The sequence below is a fragment of the Pan troglodytes genome, chromosome 2 (genome assembly GCF_028858775.2).
Source record: "Pan troglodytes isolate AG18354 chromosome 2, NHGRI_mPanTro3-v2.0_pri, whole genome shotgun sequence".
Classification (NCBI taxonomy): Eukaryota; Metazoa; Chordata; class Mammalia; order Primates; family Hominidae; genus Pan; species Pan troglodytes.
Window position 1 is genome coordinate 19,705,408 of NC_086015.1, and position 24,956 is coordinate 19,730,363.

Sequence of the window (24,956 nt, forward strand, 5' to 3'; positions counted from 1 at the left end):
ATAGATGCAGAAAAGGCCTTCGATAAAATTCAACAGCCCTTCATGCTAAAAACTCTCAATAAACTAGGTATTGATGGAATGTATCTCAAAATAGTAAGGGCTAGTTATGACAAACCCACAGCCAATATCATACTGAATGGGCAAAAACTGGAAGCATTCCCTTTGAAAACTGGCACAAGACAAGGATGCCCTCTCTCACCACTCCTATTCAACATAGTGTTGGAAGTTCTGGCTAGGGCAATCAGGCAAGAGAAAGAAATAAAGGGTATTCAATTAGGAAAAGAGGAAGTCAAATTGTCTCTGTTTGCAGATGACATGAATGTATATTTAGAAAACCCCATCGTCTCAGCTCAAAATCTCCGTAAGCTGATAAGCAACTTCAGCAAAGTCTCAGGATACAAAATCAATGTGCGAAAATCACAAAGATTCCCATACACCAATAACAGACAAACAGAGAGCCAAATCATGAGTGAACTCCCATTCACAATTGCTACAAAGAGAGTAAAATACCTAGGAATCCAACTTACAAGGGATGTGAAGGACCTCTTCAGGCAGAACTACAAACCACTGCTCAATGAAATAAAAGAGGACATAAACAAATGGAAGAACATTCCATGCTCATGGACAGGAAGAATCAATATTGTGAAAATGGCCATACTACCCAAGGTACTTTATAGATTGAATGCCATCCCCATCAAGCTACCAATGACTTTCTTCACAGAATTGGAAAAAACTACTTTAAAGTTCATATGGAACCAAAAAAGAGCCCGCATTGCCAAGACAATCCTAAGCCAAAAGAACAAAGCTGGAAGCATCATGCTACCTGACTTCAAACTACACTACAAGGCTACAACAGTAACCAAAACAGCATGGTACTGGTAGCAAAAGAGGTATATAGAACAATGGAACAGAACAGAGGCCTCAGAAATAACACCACACATCTACAACCATCTGATTTTTGACAAACCTGACAAAAACTAGCAATGGGGAAAGGATTTCTTATTTAATAAATGGTGCTGGGAAAACTGGCTAGCCATATGTAGAAAGCTGAAACTGGATCCCTTCCTTACACTATATACAAAAATTAACTCAAGATGGATTAAAGACTTAAATATTAGACCTAAAACCATAAAAAACCCTATTAGAAAACCTAGGGCATACCATTCAGGGCATAGGCATGGGCAAAGACTTCATGACTAAAACACCAAAAGCAATAGCAACAGAAGCCAAAATAGACAAATGGGATCTAATTAAACTAAAGAGCTTCTGCACAGCAAAAGAAACTATCATCAGAGTGAACAGGCAATCTACAGAATGGGAGAAAATTTTTGCAATCTACCCATCTGACAAAGGGCTAATATCCAGAATCTACAAAGAACTTAAATTCACAAGAAAAAAACAACCCCATGAAAAAGTGGGCAAAGGATATGAACAGACACTTCTCAAAAGATGACATTTATGCAGCCAATAGACATACAAAAAAATGCTCATCATCACTGGTCATCAGGGAAATTCAAATAAAAACCACAATGAGACACTATCTCATGCCAGTTAGAATGGCCATCATTAAAAATTCAGGAAACAACAGATGCTGGAGAGGATGTGGAGAAATAGGCATGCTTTTACACTGTCAGTGGGAGTGTAAATTAGTTCAACCATTGTGGAAGACAGTGTGGTGATTCCTCAAGGATCTAGAACTAGAAATACCATTTGACCCAGCAATCCCATTACTGGGTATATACCCAAAGGATTATAAATCATGCTGCTATAAAGACACATGCACACGTATGTTTACTGTGGCACTATGTGCAATAGCAAAGACTTGGAACCAACCCAAATGTCCATCAATGATAGACTGGATTAAGAAAATGTGGCACATATACACCATGGAATACTATGCCACCATAAAAAAGGATGAGTTCATGTCCTTTGCAGGGACACGGATGAAGCTGGAAACCATCATTCTCAGCAAACTATCACAAGATCAGAAAACCAAACACTGCATGTTCTCACTCATACGTGGGAGCTGAACAAGGAGAACACATGGAGGGGAACATTACACACACAACTCTCACCCTTAAGTGGAAGTTGAGCAATGAGAACATGTGGACACAGGGAGGGGAACATCATACACCGGGGCCTGTCTGGGGTGGGGGCCTGGGGGAGGGATAGCATTAGGAGAAATACCTAACGTAAATGATGAGTTGATGGGTGCAGCAAACCAACATGGCACATGTATACCTATCTAACAAACCTGCACGTTGTGCACATGTACCCTAGAACTTGAAAGTATAATGACAAAAAAAAAAATTAATTAAAAAACACTATATAGGGCCGGGCGCGGTGGCTCATGCCTGTAATCCCAGCACTTTGAGAGGCTGAGGCGGGCAGATCATGAGGCCAAGAGATCAAGACCATCCTGGCCAACATGGTGAAATCTTGTCTCTACCAAGAGTACAAAAATTAGCTGGGTGTGGTGGCGGGCGCCTGTAGTCCCAGCTACTCGGGAGGCTGAGGCAGGAGAATTGCTTGAACTCAGAAGGTGGAGGTTGCAGTGAGCAGAGATCGCGCCACTGCACTCCAGCCTGGCGACAGAGTGAGACTGCAAAAGAAACACAACAGTATATAGGCCATAATTTACAATTTTAATACATTTTATTACAGCAGAAAAAAAAAGCACTGCAATAGCACTGGTACCAGTGATCTTGGGCCATAAAAGTGAAATAGCCTCTGTTTATTCATTTGATACATGGAGAAGCCAGCTAAATAATCTAAAGTGTATTCATGTTCAAATTCCAAGTCTATAATTATTCAGTGATAATTTGTTTGGTATTCAAATACGTCTACCCAAATATTAAACTACCTGGGGAAAAAATTCTTTAATCAAATACTCCTTATTAAAAGTTTCCAAAATCACACTGAAGTCATATAAAAACAAATGAAAAGAAATTCTAAAGCAATGTAACTGATCTTTCAGTAACTCTAGCTCACAAATATATGAGAGCCATTATTTCAATGCTAACACTTATTTCTTTAAATGCTGAATTTCTTAAAATGCTTTAGACCTCTTAGAAATTACTTTCAGAATCTTCATTGTAACATCTTCAATGGCAGCAAATATTCATCCATTTAAGTGCAATTTTGATATTTATGCACAGCTAAAATTCTTTGGAGTCAAGCATAATAAAAAAAAGAAGATTAAGCTGGGTGCAGTGGCTCATGCCTGTAATCCCAGCACTTTGGGAAGCGGAGGTGGGCGGATCACCTGAGGTCGGGAGTTCAAGACCTGCCTGACCAACATGGAGAAACCCCATCTCTACTAAAAATACAAAATTAGCCAGGCATGGTGGCACACACCTGTAATCCCAGCTCCTCGGGAGGCTGAGGCAGGAGAATCACTTGAACCCAGGAGGCGGAGGTTGCAGTAAGCTGAGATTGCACCAATGCACTCCAGCCTGGGGAAGAAGATCGAAACTCCGTCTCAAAAATAAATAAATAAATAAATAAAATAAAAAGGTTAAAGTGGGTATCACTATGATAAAGAAATAAAATAAAACCCACGTCTGGCTCTAAGGTAATAAGACTGGTGTTTTGTTTTGTTTCACAAACTAATTCTGAGGACATGTCAGGAAAAGGAAGTGTTTCAGTCAGTGTGTAAACTCTGTACACAGCCTTCCTTGGTGCCGAATTCAGAGGACAGTGCTCACTGGGATGCAGAAAAAGCCTGCAAGTCTGTAGGAATACTTTACAGGCAAAAACATTTTACCCAAGGGCATTTAAAAAAAATCTTTAATCAAGTTCTCTAGATGTTAGTGATAAAACAGAAATGGGTCTTCCTTACTGAGACCTGAATACAAAACTTATTCTAATACAATTTCTTTTATTGGCATACCTTTCAGATTTTGCTAAACAATATAAATTTTCATAATTACTCTGGGTAAGCATTATCTCTAACAAATGAAAAAGATTACTGACACTAAGTTAAATGACTTTTCCCAAATCCTTTTGGCTAGAATATGGCAAACCAAGGACTAAACCACCTCAGGTCTTCTCTTTATCCATTGTTCTATGTTCCCACAAAGCTTTAGAACAGTGGTTAATCACTTACAGTGGTAAGTTAACTAGGGTGCTTATAAAATACTGAATCACAAAATTGCTTGATCTTGAAAATGTGGACTTCATTAGAGGGTGGGGGCAGGAGAGTCTGTCTACTCTTTTTTCTGTTTGTACATTAACACATGTTCATTTTATGAAACGCAGACAATTAAGAAATGAAGATTCTCCATAATCTGTCTGTCCTCTGAAATAAAATATATACACAAAATCTGAAAAAATATTTAAGGCTAAACAATATTCTGTTACAATTTTTTTCCTCAATGTTAGGCAAATTAAATATCTTCATCCCCACTAACCACATAGGTTAAAATCGGAATGCATTTCAAACTATTTAAATTTCTCCTACTCTTACCCTACCACTCATGAACCCTACTATTTTGAGTTCTGAGGCAAGTTCAGACTGATTCAAATTCATGTGTCCCATGGCTAGTCAGAGCCCTGGGTAAGGACCACTCAGCCAGGAAAACAGATGTGGTATTGTCACTCCAAGAGGCCCTCCCTCCTCTCTACTCTTCCCATCATGGCATACAACAGTTCTTACCACCCCCCACCACCCCACCCCTGGCCCAAAAAATCAGTTTTAAAAAATACAACTAACCTTTATAGGAAGATTAGGATACGTCAGAACTGTTCCAAACAATTCATATATACTAAACCATTTTAAACTCTACATAGTCGTGAGAGTTTAGACTAGTATCTCCATTTCACAGATTAAATAGGCACAGAGAGGTTAAGTAATTTGCTGAAGGTCCCCATAGTAAAAGGCAGAGCTAGTATCAAACACTGCTCTTACATATATATACACAATAAGCTTAACAAGGTTGTTGAATGTAAGTCACATACAAAAGGCAAACATATCTTCTATATACCAACACAAAAAAATTTAAAGATTGATTTTGGTAATAAAAAATATCAGATACATAGGAATAAATCTCAGCATTACAAAGCCTCTACACACAAAAAACTGCATGATCCCATTTTTATGAAGTTTGAAAACAGACAAAAATAAACTGCCATTAGAAGTCAAAATGTAGCCTCATTTCCTAAGAGTGTTGCTATGGTCTAAATGTTTATGTCCCCCCACACCCATTCACATGGTGAAATTCCAACCTCAAGGTGATGTTATTAGGAGGTGGGGCCTTTAGGAGGTGATTAGGTCAAGAGGGCAGAGCCCTCCCTCATGAATGGGATTAGTGTCCTTATAAATAAGGCCCAAAAGAGCTCTCATTCCTTCTACCATGTGAGGATATGGCAAGAATATGCCCTCAAAGAGGAAGTGGGCCTTCTCCAGACACTGAATGTGCCGGTGCCTTGATATTCTTGACTTCTCAGCTTCCAGAACTGTGAGAAATAAGATTTCTGTTGTTTATAAGCCACCCAGTTTTTGGTATTTTGTTATACCAGTCCAAACAGACTAAGAGAATTGTTATTGCGAAGTTACGATGTTGCTGAAACAAATATCTAAAATGTGGAAGAGGTTTTGGAACTGGGTAATGGATAGAGGACGGAAGAAGTGCGGGCTAGAGCTAACAACCCATAAAATATTTTTAAAAATTATATATGATATAGAAAAGGCTTTATAACATATACCAGGACTTCAACTTTGATTAAGGCTGTGAGGGACATAAAATAATCTACATACACACAGAGCAATGTAACTGTTGATGATGGTTATCTCAGGAGAGCTGGTATGAGGGGAATTTCTTCCTTATAATCAGGAAAAACAGCCCTCAACCTTTCCTTCTCTTATATACATACTATACACAGGTGTGGAGAAGACCCACATGACATCCTGCTCAAAGACAGCCCTATACGTATCTGCAACAGGCAAATATAATTTTATTTATTAATATTTCACATATTTAATATGTTCATTGCGATAGCAGCCATATATTTGTTTGCTGGATTCTTACATGATGTAAAATAAAGACACTTCAGAGGATTTGCTGAATGACTGTCTACCAAGAATGCAGGCATCAGGACAATGGGGGTAACAAGCAGAATGACTAGAATGAGTCACGGAAGATTTCATATATTTTTCCAATTATTTACTCAAAGTGAGGATGAAGGGATAAAAGGCAGAGCAGAATTATAATTACTGTATGTCGGTCCTAAACAAAAGAAAACCAATGTCAGATTGTTAAAAATTCCAAAGTATAAACAACAACTTTTCCTGGGGAGCTTTAAAGGTAGAAACTGTGATGCTGACAGGGGATTTTTAAAAAACCATTTAAAAAACAAATAAGCAAATGTACATTACTGAATAATAGCAATTGGAAGCTCTGAGGAATTTGTCTCTTCTTTTAGAAAATATTTCATTGTTGCTTTGGCAGAATGAATTATGCCTGATTCTCTTATTACTCAAGCCATTCCTGGGAATACAATTACAATTGGGTACAATTGTACCCAATTTAAGAAAAATATTTTTTACAATTTAAGAAAAATAAATCCTTTAATGCCACTGTTTAAGCCTCCAAAACAATCACTTATTAAAAGGATGCCTCTGGTATCCCAGAATAATTACTGTGGCTTATATTTTCCACTAGGCTCCCATGGAACAAATCATTGAATCAATAAATGATGGCACTCGACAGGCTCTCTGGGATTTTGATACTTAATAAAGATAGGAAACAGAGGCTCCCATTAACAGTGCTAGATTATGCACAGTCTCATTTAGTTTTCCCAGCAACTCTAACAGGGAGGTTTCATTTTCCTTTTACAAATAAAGAATATTTTGGCTTAGCAATTACTTGCTCATACTCAAATGGGTACAGTATGGAAACTCCAAGATTTAAATTGGGTCTTTTTGATCCCAAGTATCAAGCCTGATACTTTCCAGTGTATCAGGCTGTTTAGTGTACATACTGAGGATTAAATATTTAAATAATAAAAGTCATTGCTTACTTGCTCAAAACCGTTTATATTCAGTAAGAAAACTAGTGATTTTAGTACTAGTACCCTTCTATAGGAAAAGTAGATTGGCTTACAATGAAACCACACATCTCCAACACTATGGGTTGAATTATATGTTATTCCTTTGTGGTTTTGTGTGTGTGTGAATTCAGGTTTAGTGCATTTGTCTAAGGGCAGAAGGATCAAAGTGTAATCTTTTTTTGGGGGAAGGAATGTGGGAGACAATCTCTCAGCGGAATCTGGATCATGCTGAGCTGTACCCAATAACCAGTCTGTGAAAGTAGTGGTAAAGGACTACAGATGGTGATAAAAGGTATAACTTACTTTAAGCAAATCAATAAATCAAACCATGAAATTATAAAACTGATAAATTAGGGATAAGCTACTTATCCAAGTTTACCAAAATATTTTCTGATTTATAGTCTTTATCACAGATTTTATTTAAGTAGTTGCTATCTAAAAACATACTTTATATTCTTGCAAATAAAATACACATTACTATTGCCTTTAAGATTAGAATTTTAGGCTGGGCGCAGTGGCTCACTCCTGTAATCCCAGCATTTTGGAAGGCCAAGGTGGGCGGATCACTTAGGTCAGGAGTTTGAGACCAGCCTGGCCAACATGGTGAATCTGTCTCTACTAAAATTACAAAAATTAGCCAGGCATGGTGGCAGGCACCTGTAGTCCCAGCTACTCGGGAGGCTGAGGCAGGAGAATTGCTTGTGAACCTGGGAGGTGGAAGCTGCAGTAAACTGAGACTGCAGCACTGCACTCCACCCTGGGCGACAAAGCAAGATTCCATCTCAAAACAAAACAAAACAACAAACAACAAAAAAACCCACAAAAACAAACAAAAAAACCCCTAGAATTTTTTTTGTGTGTGTGTGTGATTCTGAAATCTTTTTTTTTTTTATTATACTTTGTTCTAGAGTACCTGTGCACAATATGCGCGTTTGGCACATATGTATACATGTGCCACGTTGGTGTGCTGCACCCATTAACTCGTCATTTACATTAGGTATACCTCCTAATGCTATCCCTCCCCCTTCTCCCCACCCCACGACAGGCCCTGGTGTGTGATGTTCCCCTTCCTGTGTCCAAGTGTTCTTATTGTTCAATTCTCACCTATGAGTGAGAACCTGTGGTGTTTGGTTTTTTGTCCTTGTGATAGTTTGCTCAGAATGATGGTTTCCAGCTTCATCCATGTTCCTACAAAGGACATAAACTCCTCCTTTTTTATGGCTGCATAGTACTCCATGATGTATATGTGCCACATTTTCTTAATCCAGTCTATCATTGATGGACATTTGGGGTGGTTCCAAGTCTTTGCTATTGTGAATAGTGCCACAATAAACATACGTGTGCATGTGTCTTTATAGCAGCATGATTTATAATCCTTTGGGTATATACCCAGTAATGGGATTGCTGGGTCAAATGGGATTTCTAGTTCTAGATCCTTGAGGAATCGCCACACTGTCTTCCACAATGGTTGAACTAGTTTATAGTCCCACCAACAGTATAAAAGTGTTCCTATTTCTCCACATCCTCTCCAGCACCTGTTGTTTCCTGACTTTTTAATGATTGCCATTCTAACTGGTGTGAGATGGTATCTCACTGTGGTTTTGATTTGCATTTCTCTGATGGCCAGTGATGATGAGCATTTTTTCATGTGTCTGTTGGCTGCATAAATGTCTTCTTTTGAGACGTGCCTGTTCATATCCTTTGCCCACTTTTTGATGGGGTTGTTTGAAAAACCCCTAGAATTTCAGCCACAATCCAACATAAAAAAAGTTACTTATAAAAATGGTTTTGAAATTAAAGAGTTTATACTAAATTAACATTTGTGAAGAATCAAATTATGCTTCTTATTTTGAGGGCGAAAAGTAAATGTTAAAAACCGAATAAATAATTCTGTTATATGAAGTACATTTTATAACATCTTTCCCCAGAAACCATTACTTATTTCTGCCAATGGTATTTTTACTTTTCACTGACCCACACCATAGGGAATTACCAGACACTGAAAATCTTTTCTGTTTTCAATGAGTTTATTTTCGTGCAAGAAGAAAAAAAAATATGTATCAAGGTATTATAGATAGGTCTGATAACTTTAGGTGAATATTATACTTATGAAACAGTTTATGCATCATTTATTCTTGTTTTCACTTATTCATTCTTAGCCAACATTTACTTATTCTGCCATCTAATTTACCTATTTAAGCAACATGTAGTACCTACTACGTACCAGATTCTGCCAGTTCAATTACTACCTTTTGGACACCAATTTACAAGGGTTCCTTGCAAATCTGAACTGTCTACCTCTGAGGGATACTTGTATTCCAACCTCTACCCAATCTTCTGATGACATTACTCATATATCTCCTCTCTCCCTTTCCCCATGATATAGTCACGGCTGTAGCCTCTAAGAAGTCAGGTGGAAAAAAACATAAAAGTGATATTAAGATGCTCTTTTGGCAGACAGGACAAGAAGGGACCTTTATCTTTCTTCCACCAGATCAGCTAGTAAGGCTGGTGCTGAGAATAGGTAGTAATAACTATGATTTATCAATAACTATGAAACCAATTTATTTCCCAAAATAGACTTAGGGCAAAGATAATCAACAAAAAATACAAAGAGGAAACACAAATTTGCAACAAAAACATCCATATGGAAGATGCCAGTTTATAGAAATATTGATCCTCCACTCTCACTCCTATGGTACTTACTTGCCATCTGTGTCTGATGTAGCTGCATAGTGCAGGGGTGTGCAGCCTCTTTCATCAAGGTCATTCACACTTGCTCCTGATCCCACAAGAGCAAACAGGCACTGGTAATTGCAGTTGGCAGCAGCGTAGTGCAGTGGAGATCTTTTGGGTCCAAGTTAATACAAGAAAGATAAAAGCCAGAGACATAACTAGTAAACAAAAGCATAGTTGACTCTTACTCCTCCCAGTTACAAATACTTTATTTACAGTGAGACTTAGACTACCATATACTAAGTCTTGCGGAGGACTGGACATAAAGCTAGAAGAAGAAAGCAAGGTGGCAGAGAACCTTTAAGTATATGAAATAAGATGAAAATGCAGTTATTTCATCGCCTCCAGGCAGTAGCAGCAATCCCAGTCCCAGTCCTTTGAGTGACTTTCAAATAACCTTCATATTCTGCTCAGAAATGTGAAAACTTTCATTTTAGGAAAGTTTCCCCTACATTAATAAAAATGTTCCACAGTACAGAGGTAGCAATTTCTATTCATGTCTCAGAAGAAGAACAAAAGGTAAGAGAAAAAAATAGAAGAAACATTAAAAAAAATGCAATTAACCCTGAATTACTTTCAACCCTCTAAACTCAAAACATTTTTCAGAAGCCCTGTTATTTGTAGTATAGAATGCCTGAAGTACTAAAAATTAATATAAACTGGATTAAAGTATAATTATAAAAGCAAATTAGCTATAAAAATATTGCATTCCAAAGCCAAAGTGATTTTTTTATTTTTGTGGGTCATTAGTTCTTTCCATTAAGTAGGCTTATGAGAGCAATCTGTTCTTCAAAGTAATTATGGTGTCAAATAGTTTTTATTTTCTTCTATTCATTTCTGATTTCCTACCATGCATAATTCTTTTTACTTCTCTTCTGCACTGGTTCTATCACATGCATTGACATATATTCACACATTTTCTTCTGACATACACCCTTCCCTCTCATACACTTTGCTATGTATAATTCTCAAACTGTTGACACACACAGTTTTGCTTATACTGTCATCTCTTTCAAACCAATTCCAACTGCCTTCAATTCTTTCCTGTATGGTTCTAATGCACTCTGTGTCAATTCCTACTCTAAGTAACTTAACAGTAGTTTTAAATACTGCTACCACAAATACTCAACAATGAGGCCTGCTGAATGACTACAAAGACTGTCATTTCACAGCTGCCTTCCTGTTGTGAAATACTTAGTGGGATGTGTGGATATATGTGTGTGAGAGATTTATATAGAAGAGGAGAAAGAAAAATTACACATATATATTTATAACCTATTTCCTCCCTCTTACTACTGCTCTGGAACAAGATATGGGCAGTAGAATCCCTCACAAAGAAATGACTTGGAGAAAGGAGAACTGTATCATTATTTTCTAGGTATTGTGAGTTTCTTGAAAAAACATAGGTTCTATGGGGCTTTACATTTCCATAGTCATAATTATTGGAGGGGGGGAAGTGATAGCAAGTATAGAGGCATTTATAAGGCCAAGGCTGTGGTTGGTAGGCTAGGGCTGTGGTAGGGACTCAAGAAGAAAACTGTGGGTGAGAACGAATATTTGGAAGTTACTGACTTCAGCTGGGACTCTCAATGAATCATGATCAGTGTACAAGATGCTAAATTGTTCAGTTAATTTTCAGAAGCCAGTTAGAAGGTCAATCCAGTTATTAAGTAAAAATAGGCTCCCTAAAGAAACTGTATCATACCCTACCTCCCAAATTTGTCCTTTTTATTAAAGTCTGCACCAGTATTCAGCAGAAGGTTTAGGCACTCCAAATTCCTATTGAGAGAAAATACAGTTAGAAAACTTAATTGACAGTGATTTTATAATGAAATTGGTAGGTTTAAAGAAGCATGAAAGCATGTTTTTATATGAAGATAAATGTGACAAAAATGACGATTTACATTCTATGAAGAATAAAACATTGAAATTCATCTTATCTAGAATTTAGAAAGTTATATACTTACATATTGGCACACTGAGGAAATAACACACGATTCATGTTGTCATTGTTTAAAAGGAAGATCACATTTGCAAAAGAGATTCTGAGGAGGCTTTAGGAAACAACTTGCTTATAGGTTTTTTTTTTTTTTTCTTGAAACAGAGCCTCACTCTATAGTTCAGGCTAGAGTCCAGTGGTGCAACCATAGCTAACAGCAGCCTCCAACTCCTGGATATAAGCGATCCTCCAAGTCTCAACCTCCTGAGTAGTTAAGCTTACAGCTGTGAGCCACTGCATGAGTCCTGTCAGCTTTCCCTTATCTTCTCCTATACTATGACTGTTTACATATATGTATCTTTAGTTAATACTGGAGGAAAGGATATAACTTAAGTATTTCTGTAATTTAATTGTATAAACCTCAACATCAAATTACTATGTTACAATGAAAACTGTAACTGTCAAGTGATCAGACACTCAAGTCTGTTGTCCCTCTCTCTGTAGGCAAGTTACATGGAAGTTAGGTTTTAACTGGAAGGTTCTCTGGCGACCTTGGAAGAACAAGGAAACCAGTCACATGCTCACAATCCATCTCTACAACTTAGACTGTGCTGGTGTACTCTTGGTTCAACGTACTCGTCCTCTGAAATCACTGAAAAATTTTAAGAAATTATCATTGAGAATAAAGTTTTTGCAAAATGTCCTTTTGAGAAATCATGAATTAAATGGCTTATCACAGATCTAAATTATCAGAAGCATTAGATAAGAAGCATGTTCCAGAGGCCATGAGTTTTAGCTGAAGTTTGTTGCTCGTATGAACCAACTGCCTAATTTTCCCTGGTGGTACTATTTAAAACTTAGTCCAAAATCTTCCAATCTCAAACTTTCCTCTTCCTAGTAGAGGTAAGACATAGCACAAAATGAACATTTTTTTCCTGGGGGGAAAAAAAAATTAACAAATCTACTTAAAGAGTACTTGTATTATTCAGAATATTCCCAGTATTTTGATGTTCTCATTTGAGAACATACTTTTTAAAGAAATAGTTTTACTTACCCAGAAATTATTTCTTTTACAGAAGGCAGTATTTCCTTTTGTAGGTTTATTCTCTCTCTCTCTCTCACTCATAACCTACAACTTGGCTGGAATAAGATGAAAAAAAGTATTCTGCCACCCTGGACTTTTTTTCCCCAAACAACTCCTGTTTTGTTTTCTATTTTCTGGCAGCCCAGAATTAATAAAAAAGAACAAAGATAAGAGAAAATCTGCCATGACCAGCTATCTTTTTCTTAAAGAAATAAAAATACTATTAACATACCCTCCAGCTGCAGCTGCATGTAGACAAGTCCTGCCAAAATCATCTGGGGTATCTATATCAAATCCTACAAGAATGAATACATCTTATTTATAACAGACATATTATTTTACACTAAAGAATTGTGTCATGAAACATCAAGAATCACATCCTCCTCTCCAATCCCAAACAAAACTATGGGTTCTTAAGTGCTAGAGTGCCTGTTTAAAAGGCAATAGGATACAATGGAGTATTATTTAGCAATAAAAAGAAATAAAGTACTGATACTGATCCATGAATAACCCTTGAGAACATTATATTAAGTGAAACAAGCCAGTCACAGAAGATCACATGTTGGGTGAGTCCATTTATAGGAACTGTTCAGAACAGGCAAATTTTATAGAGATGAAAAGTAGATTAGTGGTTGCCTAGGGCTGAGGGAAGAAAGAAATGGAGATTAACTGCTAATGGTCTTTCTTTAACAGGGGATGAAGAGGTTTTTTGTATTTTTTTTTTTGAGACAGAGTCTCGCTCTGTCTCCTAGGCTAGTGTGCAGTGGCACAATCTCGGCTTACTGCAACCTCTGCCTCCTGGGTTCAAGCGATTCTCCTGCCTCAGCCTCCCAAGTAGCTGGGATTACAGGTGCTCACCACCACGCCCAGCTAATTTTTTTTTGTATTTTTTTTTAGTAGAGATGGGCTTTCACCATGTTGGCCATGCTGGTCTTAAACTCCTGACCTCAAGTGATCTGCCTGTCTCGGCCTCCCAAAGTGCTGGGATTACAGGCACGAGCCACCACGCCAGACCTGAACCCAACACGTTCTAAAAGGGGTTATTAAATTATCCATACTGGACCCATCTGCATTAATTTTTAAAAAGCAGGATAGAGACCATCTAAAAATTTTGAGGGGTTTGAGGAGACATACAAAAGGCTGCAAAGGTTACACTTACCTGAAGAAAGAAGTTTTCTGCAGCAATCTGAAAAGCCGCTTAAGGCTGCCAAATGGAGGGGGAACATTCCATGTATGCCACGCCTAAAGTTAATAGAACAGGACAGTATCTTCATTTTAACACAAGAAAAATACAATCAGTTAAATACATTACAAAGAGACCACTTAAGTGAAAGATAACTAAGAGTCAAAATGTCTAACACTTCGGAGAGTAATTTGGTTAAAGTTTGATGGTGGGCATAACTTATTAGCCAGCTATTTTTCTCCAAAAGTCAGGTTTCTCACCTTCAGCACTACTGTCATTATGGACTTTGCTGGGGAAACGTGAGAAGCCATTCTGTGCATACAGGCTTACAGGCTGTTCAGCAGCATCCCTGGGCTCTACCCAATGGATGTCATTAACATTAACACCTTCCTCCCCGAATTGTGACAACCAAAAATGTATCTGGACATTTGCTTAGGGAGCAAAATTCACTACCGTGTCACCCCACCATTGAAACATTTCCATAATGCAACATGTTCAAGAATATTTATTGTAGTAATTCTGTAATAGTGAAAAACTGTAAGCAACTTGTATTTGCAAATAAGGAGAATGAATATATTGTGAAATCTTTATACAATAATTCTATAAAATAAATGAACTAGAGCAACTTGTACAGATGTGAAAGAAGGCCTAAATTTGTATCTAGATGGCTAAATTAATAAGCTCATGTAATTTTTTTGGAAAAAGTTACAAAACAGATAGGTGCAGTACCATACCATTACAGAAAGTAAAAAAGATTTGAAACTTGTTAATGAACACATGTAAATGTGATACAAAGAATGATAAACATAAATTTAAGTATGGTGTTTCTTGCAGAGCATTAGCAGGAGGACTCATCTTTCAAACAAAATATTACAATGGGAACTTTAATTTATAAAATAAATACAAGCAAACTGTTCTGAACAAAATGGGGGTGGGGGTAAGAACTCCTTTGTAGGATTCCAAGGAATCCCTGAGCTTGGCACAGCACAGCCTGAAAAGTATTATCTACAGATAGTATTTGGATGAAAAAAAGCATCTGGCACATACAGCTTTCTGGGACTTTTAAGTACTTCTAGGTTAAAAATAAAGAGATCACAAAAATTAACAGCTCTGATCAAAACTGCGTTATTACTCAAAGTGAGAAAGAACTGGGGTAACATACATAAAAATACACTGGCTTACCAAATAAAATTGTATTTAAACATTTTAACCTACCACTTTGTCAATACAAAAGAAAGTTCAAGCAATTAATACAACATTGAGGATAAAATCCACATTTCCACGTGAAATGTCTAGAAAACTGCAGTTCACTTCCCTTTGTGCTTGCCTGTATCAGTTATCAACACCTCGGTAAGTACTTACTTTGCAGTGTCAGCACCACTTGTAATAAGAGTGTTGATCAGCAGCTCATGGCCATACCGTGCTGCTATGTGCAAAGGGGTATTTCCATTCTTATCCTCACAGTCGATTACAGCTCCTGCAATATAGGACTTACTGTCAGACACTGGACCATATAAAGATCAGGTCAAACGTACTACATGAAAAGTAATAAAAAATGCTGTTCACATACAAACTAATAGATACAGCAATTTTAACTAGATTTCATTCATAGCTCATTTATTGGGCCAGGCAATGGATTTATAGCTTTTATACTTAAAGCAATTGTGTGAATTAAGCATAAGATTTTAGTAGATTTTTAAATTGACAAGAGGGTTCTGGGGTCCAATAAGTTTGGAAACTACTGTATTAAAACAAAATTAAACACGTTTCTTTAGAGCAAGACTTCAGAGCTTTAATGTGCATACTCTGTCATCGAGACTGCATGCCGCGCTTCAAAAAATATTGGATCATGAACCTATTTCAACTTTTCCCCTGCAAAACCATAGCACCTATTATCTTCAGGATAAATTTCTTGGAATATGCCTTGGAAAACACTGATTTAAAGTAATACACCTAAAAGTTCTTTTGATTTAAAAGTTTAGCTTGCCTGATATTAATTTAAACACAAAAGAATACAAACTCAAGAAATTAAAATCCTGAAAATAGTTGCAGATACTCAACAGGGGAAAATGATACATGTATAATGTATATACAGAGTACACACATTAATATATAATACAAATTATGGTAGAAAGTAATTTTCTATTTAGCAATATTGAAAAAAGCTAATACTAACTGCTGAAGAAATAACACAGTTCAGGGAAACAAAACATAAAAAACAAAAGTATGAAAGATACAGCTACATGGTATTTTATACTCTTTAATATTTTATTTTCATGAGCTCTGAAATCATGTATTAAAAATACACAAAATGCGATGACAATTCCTCAATACCATTCATTTGGTGGATGTTTTTACTACATTTAAGAAAAAAAAAAAAAAAACCCAAAAAAAAACAGAAATACTTTTTACCACTCTGGATAATGGTTTGTGATCGGGAGAATCTACCGTGGAGAGCAGTCATGTGTAGTGGGGTTTTCCCATCTTTACTCTGGGGGGGGAAGAAAAAAATTACTCACTCTACTATATCCATAACGTGTAATCCTTAGTTTTACTTTGAATACCCTCTTGCATCTTTATTTTTATAACTATTTTACATGAATTAAGTTTAACTGAGGCCTATGGAGGTAAAACAGCTGTTTAAAATTAGGAATTAATTTTTTTAGCACGTGTATCATAAAACACAAATATACAAAAATTCCATGCTTACAATTTATAAAAATTGGGAGTGGGACAGTAAGGATGTGTCTCCCAAGTTTCAGATTCAAAATTTCACACTGCTCCAACATTTCCATTCTAAGAAATTCTGAATACTTCCTTGACCAAGTAAAAGTGAGTATTAGAATTAACTTCGTGAATTTTGTGTGGATACATTTAAAAAAATAAATACAAATAATTAAAACTACATATATTTGTTTACAGTTACGTGTACTAAATATTTTCTCAAATCACTTAAAATAATAAATCAGACTGGCTGCACACATATATATTTCATGTAGAAGTTCTAAAGGAGTTCCAAATATGAAGAAAAACAATCCCTGATTTAGGTTATCTTTTCTTCTGATTAGGTAGTGTCTTTTCTTTTCTAAAATCTTTCAGTTAACCAAAACATACACGTTACCAACGCAAAGGAAATAAACTACTTAGCAGCTTCCTAATCTCAGAGCAACATTCAGCATGCCTTCTGCATAGGTACTAAAATGGAAATGTCGCAAGTATTCTAAGTTTATGCTAACACTGTACAACGCAGATATTCTTTTAAAATCCTCATGTCTTTATAATAATTAGAACATCATAAGTATCTACTTAAGTGTTTGATTCCATAATATGAATTTTTCAAGTAAACAAGCCATCCAATTGACAAGTAATTTTACAGAAGTTCTAATCTTTTGGAGGCAGCACGAGAAAGGAAGGGGAGGAGGAGAGAGGCTGCATGCACAGGCTCTGGAGTCAGAATAACCTAAGCATGAATCTCAGATCTCCTACTTACCACAAGCAAGATTTTTGGACAAGTTGCCTAACTTCTTTGTGCCTTCAGTTCCTCAACTGAAAATGAGGATAATACCATCTACATCTTACTGGTCTGTTGTACAGAGTAAATACAATAATCCTTTGTAAAACACTCAGATAACACATCAGTGCTTCTCAGGATATATTTGTTTTACCATTATTTTTCATGTACCAGTTGTTATTTGTTCAACCAGAAAAAAAAAGGGCAAAAAAGCATCTTGGCAAAAGGATTCTGTCTTTCCAAAATGTTCCAGATAGGATATATCCTAATTTTTAATGTTAATATTTTAGCTATGGCCTTTTCTTTCTCTCTTTTTTTTTTTTTTGAGACTTGCTTTGTTGCCCAGGCTGGAGTACAGTGGTGTGATCTCAGCTCTCAGCAACCTCCGCCTCCCGGGTTCAAGTGATTCTCCTGCCTCAGCCTCCTGAGTAGCTGGGATTACAGGCATGCACCACCATGCCCAGCTAATTTTTGTATTTTAGTAGAGATGGGGTTTCACTATGTTGGCCAGGCTTGTCTCGAACTCAAGACCTCAAGTAATCCACCCGCCTCGGCCTCCCAAAGTGCTGGGATTACAGGCATGAGCCACCACACCTGGACTTTTTTTTTTTTTTTTCCCTTAAAGAGATGGGGGTCTTGGTCTGTCAGCCAGGCTGGAATGCAGTGGTGTAATCACAGTTCACTGCAACCTTGAACTCTAGGGTTCAAGTGATCTTCTAGCAACAGCCTCTGGAGTAGCTGGGACTACTGGCGCGTAACATTACACCTGGCTAATTTATTTTTTGTAGAGATGGTCTTTAAGTTGCCCAGGCTGGTTTTGAACTCTTGGGCTCATGTGATTCTCCAGCCTTGGCTTCCCAAAGTGCTGGGTTTACAGGTGTGAGCCACCATGCCTGGCCAGCTATAGCCAATTTTTACAGACATAAGGAAAAACATAGATTCCATTGATAAGAAGGATAAGAAAAACAAGAGGAAAACTAACTAAACAACCCCCACAACTCAAAACAAAACAAATAAAAACTTGTAATAATAATTTGATTAACAAAATGATGAAATTTGGAAGATATAACTACAGTTAACATTTATGTATACATAGCACGTTTCACGCACAGTTTTAAAACACTTCATATGGTCAGGCACGGTGGCTCATATCTATAACTCCAGCGCTTGGGGAGGCCAAAGCGGAAGGACTGCTTGAACTCAGGAGTTTGAGGCTGAAGTGAGCTATGATGGTGCCACTGCACTCTGGGCTGGTCAACAGAGTGAGATTCTGTCTCCCCATCTCCCTTCCTCCTAAAAAGCCAAAACCAAATCTACTTCATATATATTATTTAATTCTCACAACCCTATCAGATTGATACCATTAATCTTGTTTTATAGATGAGGAAATGTAGGCCCCAGGGTTAAGTGATTTTACTAGGTCTCATAGCTAATAAGTGATGAGTCCTTTATTTATTTATGTATTTATTTTGTTTTAGAGACAAGGTCTTGCTATATTGCTCAGACTAGACTTGAACACCTGGCTCAAGCGATTCCCTCACCTCAGCCTTCCGAGGGTAGCTGGGACTAAAGGCACACACAACTGGGCCTGGTTAGAATCCTTTATTATAAGCCTATATGTGGCACTGGATCAACATTTTTACTTTCTACATACTGATAATAAAACCTATTCTAAGTATACAAAGGAAAAAGAGATTCAGATTACTAACTAAAAAGTTTGCCATAAGACACGTTAGCGGGGAGAAGGCACAGTTATTTCTTTCTGAACTGGAGAAACAATGTGGAGTTTTCTTTTTCTTAATCACCTCAAATCATTTTAGCAGAAAACTAGGAGTATTAAGAAAAAAAAAAAAAGAAAAATAACAAAAACCAAAATTTAGAGCTACAAAAATCCTAACAGTTGATCTCACAGGCAACCAAAAACAGTAACTACAAGCCAAACATTTCACAGTATTTTTTTAGGTTTAAATTTCAAAACAAGCATTTGGTGTATTTTGCTTAGCTGACCAAAATCTATTCTTAAAGAACAATGTGGGTGGGAAAACGTGTGCATATAAATGAAGCAATCAGTGCAGTAAGGCTCATGTCAAGCAGTTCTAAAAAACAGACCAATACTGCTTTATAAACCTGATTCATTTTACCTCTACCACTTTGCAGGAAAATGAATTTAAAACCTTAGAAACTGAGTTATTACAAACTTAAATTCACATTCTAATTTCTAGTGATCTATAACTTGATCAAGGTCAGAAACAACAAAATGGAGAATGTAGTAGGAGGAAAAGATTAAGCAGGAAAAAAGAGATAATATGGTAAGAATATGAGGGTTAGTAAATCAAATTTTTATAATAAAGGGCAAGTGTCAAGTGTCCCCATAGTCAATCAATAACTTAATAACACCGATTTTACAAATTATAAAAAATACAGTTGTCAGGAATGAATATATATTCTTGCTGGATGAAAACTCACAGCTATCAACATATTGTGTGTAAGAGCTGGAAGGGATCTGAGAAATCAACATGGGAAATGTGTTTCAACAAAATTTGACAATAAAATAATTGGACAATTGCATATAAATGAGATGTCATACACCCTTAGGTGAAGTTAAGATGACTTTCGTGAAATCTGTTTTGAAACCAACATCACAGGCTGTTGCTGTCAAATCTACTTAAATATATCTTAATCCCTTTGCTAAAAAATTCACTTGTCATATATGAAATTCACCATTGAGTTTTCTAAATTATTAAGGAGGTAACTTCAAATAGGACCACTGGTTTGAGCATTTTACTCTAAGTGGGCCTCTTAGAGGACTGATTCTCAATTCTACATTTCAAAACAAAATACAGACTTAAAAACAATCACAGGTACTATAGTCACCTAAGTAGACACTAACAGAATCAAGTGATTCATTATCATCAAATTATATTAAATATTCATGCCAAAATGGCAGTGCATAAAACAGGAAGCCCAATCTCTACCTTTTAAAGACAGCATCATGTGAACCAAAAAATGCATAGTAGCTGACGACACAGGTAAAGTTCCGTAATTTCCATAATACTAACACACAAAGATGATTTTATCTACATTCACTATCGTAAACAGGTCTCACAGAGACTGAGAAAACTTGGTTGTGACGTTTGCTTTTGAAAATGTTAGGATTAATTCCAAATTTTTTATTTTTGAAATAGCCTAACTTTCATTAAAGAAACATTACTGCGCCTTTGAGGAAAAAACTAACTTTTCTCCTCACAACTGTCTAGATATTTTTCTGGGCCCTGATTATCCAAAGTGCAAGAATTCTTCAAATTAAAATAAGCAGTTCAAACCTGTAATAAATAAATTTTCTAGTAATTACTTAAACTATAAAAAAAGGTTACTAGGTGATTTGACCGAGACCTAAAAACTTTTAAAAAGATGGTTTAGCTCTAATCATATTAGGGCACTTTGTGACATCTCATGTTTTTTCTTCCTTGGGTGTAGTATGTATACATTTTGTCCTGTAGTTGAGAGGGCAATTTAAAGCAATGGCCTAATTACAGATGGATTTGTTGCTGTTACAGCTGTCAGAATTGACCCGTGGCATCATTAAAGGCTTCACTGAAGTTAGGTGAGAAAATCTCATGTAATCAAAATGCTCTGAAAATCACATTTTAAGCTTAAACATTTTTACTAATCCTAAATGGCTCAATTTTGTGTCTGGTTTTCTTCATACCACCAGATACAGTTTGGCAAGTGCTCAAAGGATGAACTGATAAAATTAATACAGAAACAGCTAAAGAATTCTAAAAAATCTAATAAAATGATTATATATTATAAAATAGCAATGCTCAAAATCTGGATTGCATGTGCTCTCTTATAAAATTATATAGTGAAAGCATATTTATTTGGGTACAGAATATTCATTCATTTGAGGCAAGGTCTCACCTGTCGCCCAGGCTAGAGTACAGTGGTGCGATCATAGTTCACTGTAACTTTGAACTTCTGGGCTCAAGTGATCCTCCAGCCTCAGCCTCCTGAGTACCTAGGACTACAGGATAATTTTTAATTTTTTTTTTTGGTAGAGATAGAGGTCTTGCTATGTTGCCCAGGCTGGTCTTGAACTCCTGGCCTCAAGTGATCTTCTCGCCTTGGCCTCCTAAAGCACTGGGATTACAAGCGTGAGCCAGACTGAATCCGGCCAAAATTTTCATTCATTCCTTTATTTATTTTTTGAGACAGGGTCTCACTCTGTCACCCAGGCTGGAGGGCAGTAGCATGATCTCAGCTCACTGCAGCCTTGACCTCCAAGGCTCAAAAATCCTCTCACTTCAACCTCCCAAGTAGCTGGGACTACAAGCATGAGCCACCATGCCAAGCTCATTTTCCATTTTTTTGTGGAGCCAGGTTATGCTGTCCAGGCTAGTCCTGAATTCCTAGGCTCAAGTGATCCTCCTACCCTGGCCTCCCAAAGTGGTGGGATTACAGGTAGGAGCCACTATGCCAGCCCAGAATTTTCACATAATTCTAAAATCCAAATGCTTACTCTTGAAAGTGATTCTAACAAAAAAAAACCAAAAAGCAACTATTCCTTATGTGCAACACATTGACAGTTTTTTTCCCCTAACACTGTAAAATTTGAAAAGATCTGTAGAGTGAACATCCATATACATACCATTTAAATTGTACCACTAGTATTTTACTCTATGTCTTTTATTGTAGATTCATCTATCCTTCCATCCACCCAGTTATTTGATGCTTTTTAAAATTAGATACAGACATCATACATGTCACCTCTAAACACAACATTAACTAGGGTTAAACATCTGTTTAGTATTTTCCTTCTAAGAGAAAATTTATATGCTATGAAAGCATACAAATGAACCACCTTATCAGTTTTGACAAACGTATATAACATAAACCCCTGCCAAAATACAAAACATTACCATCATCACATAAAGTCCCTTCATGCCCCTTTCCCAGTTGATCCCTCCTCGCAATGGCAATAATTGTTGTAATTTTTTTCAATTATAGATTCTGGAACCCCATATAAATGGAATTTTATTGGTTCTAGAACCTTACATAAATGGAAAGAATGTACATACTCTTGAGTAAGGCTTTCACTCAGCATAATATTTTAAAGATTTATCCATGTTCTTGAGTTTATCAATATTCCTTTTTATTGCTCAATGGTATTCACCATTGATGTTGTTTTAACAGTGACATATGAAATACTTATAGATTCTGATTTTGTTCCTTACCTTCATATTGACATCGGCCCCATTGCCAACTAGAAGCTCTAAACACAATGCTCCATGTGTTGATGCAGCAGCAAAGTGCAAAGGAGTAAATCCTTTTTCATTCTTTTGATTTACAATAGCACCACAGTCTATAAGTTCATTCACTACAACATCTTGTCCATTATAGCAGGCTACATGAAGAGGTGTATTTCCATAGGCATTTGTTTCATTCATCTATTAGAAGGGAAAAAAATGTGAATGTTAAAGTAGTTTTGCTAATTATCAATGTTGTGAGCTATTTTAGCAACCTGTGGTTGCAATCAAATTACTAAAGTGAGAAACGGAGACAAGATAAATACAGAGATGAGGCTTATAATTCTAAAGTTGGTTTAAAATAATAAACCCTTGACAAGCATTTTGGTATTACATTGATTTTATACATTCAGGGAATATAATTCACATATACAATGTCTACTTCATGACAAAACTGAATAATACAAAAGAGGTATTTTAGGAAAATGTAAACTAATGTATTTTTAAAGGTGTTCTAGGTAAAGGATTTACTATAGAATTAATTATAATCATAAAAAATGAACACAAACTGAAGATTCTGAGGTATATCAGTAACATGCACATTTTCAACTTTTTCATTTTGCAGTGACAAAGGCTAACCTTAGTAATAAAGTACAGATCAAGATTTAAAAAAAAATGAGCAGCATGTTCTATTTATTTCATTCATTTTTTGCCACAAACTTGGGCTCTAAATATCTTCCAGTGTCATATGCAGGTATTTTATCACAAGTAAAAAGAGTATGCTCAAAAATGAGAAACAATTCATGTAATTAAGGGTTTTGCTTTTCTTTTTTTTTTTTTGAGACAGGGTCTCATTCTGTCGCCCAGACTGGAGTTGAGTGGCACGATCTCAGCTCACCGAAACCTCTGCCTCCTAGGCTCAAGTGATTCTCCTGCCTCAGCCTCCTGAGTAACTGGGATTACATGCACACACCACTACCAACTGGCTAATATTTGTATTTTAGTAGAGACGGGGTGTCACCATGTTGGCCAGGCTGGTCCTGAACTCTTGACCTCAAATGATCCACCGGCCTCGGCCTCCCAAAGTGCTGGGATTACAGGCGTGAGACCCTGTGCCCAGCCTTGTTTTTCTATTTCTAATAAATAAGGGAATACTTTATATGATTAGTGTGTAGTAAAGAATCTGACCTCTCCCAAAGAGAGGTCTGTCCTTTGCCCCTGGCTTCAGGGAGGTAATCTAAGATATTCCTGATAAAAGAGTCTCTATTTAGAGTGGGAGCTTTGGGTCACCAGGTATCATGTATTTGGAGACTGAAATCAACCACATGGACAACCAATCAAGCCATATAATGGAGCCCCAATAAAAAACGAAAATGAAGCTCAGGTGAGCATTCCTTGTTGGAAATACTTCATTCATACTGTCACACACTGATGCCAGGGAAGAAGAGTAATGTGTCCTGACTCCGTGAAGAGGGGACAAGGGAAATTTTGCCTTTAGAATACTCCTGCACTCTATCCTATGTGTCTCTTCCTTTGGCTGATCTCAGTTTGTATCTTGTCCCTGTAATAAACCACAACCATGAGTACAAAGCTTTTAATGAATTTTGTGAGACTTTCTGGTGAATTATCAAACCTGAAAGTGGTTTTGAAAGCCCTGTAAACTTATAGTTGGTCATAAGTAAAGGGTGGCCTTGTGTGGAAACTCTGGACCCTAATCTTGTAGTTGGCCCCAACATAATGCAGCTTTAATTAACATTTTCTTTTCTGGGATCACTGGTAATAGAAATCAGAGGAAGAAAAAAAGTTAACACTTAATTTTAATCAAAGTACCTAGATTTTTTCACAAGAAGGTAGAACACAGACAAGGAACAGATTCTCCCTCAGAGCCTCCATAAGGAACCAACCTTGCTGACACCTTGATTTAGAACTTCCATACTCTAAAACTCTGAGAAGTTAAATTTCTATTAGTCCTCCAGTTTGTGGTAATTCTCTAGGAAACTAAAAAAAAAAAAAAAAAAAAAAAAAAAAAAAAAAAAAAAAAAAACACCACACAATTGGGGGCCAGATGTTACTAAAAGGCTCTAAGTCTGGCCACTTATTTTGATGAACAAATAGTCACCAGAGTTTACAAATGTAACTGACTGTCAATAAAGTCAGTTTTAAAAATTGCACCAGAATGGACTTCAAACAGTAATCAGAAACAAAGT

At 36.6% G+C, this 24,956-nt stretch overlaps 1 protein-coding gene across 44 annotated transcripts in view; it reads right to left on the reverse strand.

Annotated features, from left to right (window-relative positions):
* The window catches only part of ANKRD28 (ankyrin repeat domain 28), a 194,062-nt gene that overhangs the window by 30,914 nt on the left and 138,192 nt on the right, over positions 1-24,956 (reverse strand). For all 44 annotated transcript variants that reach the window (XR_010155115.1, XR_001712984.4, XR_008547220.2 and 41 more), the window contains 7 exons: positions 22,738-22,950; positions 16,405-16,483; positions 15,355-15,469; positions 13,969-14,051; positions 13,042-13,105; positions 11,497-11,565; positions 9,757-9,897 (listed from right to left, as the gene is read on the reverse strand). Coding sequence is in view for 33 of the 44 variants with exons in the window: in XM_516310.8 (XP_516310.3) it covers positions 9,757-9,897; positions 11,497-11,565; positions 13,042-13,105; positions 13,969-14,051; positions 15,355-15,469; positions 16,405-16,483; positions 22,738-22,950 (764 nt within the window). In the remaining 11 variants the exon portion in view is untranslated. The remainder of the gene's footprint in view (positions 1-9,756; positions 9,898-11,496; positions 11,566-13,041; positions 13,106-13,968; positions 14,052-15,354; positions 15,470-16,404; positions 16,484-22,737; positions 22,951-24,956) is intronic.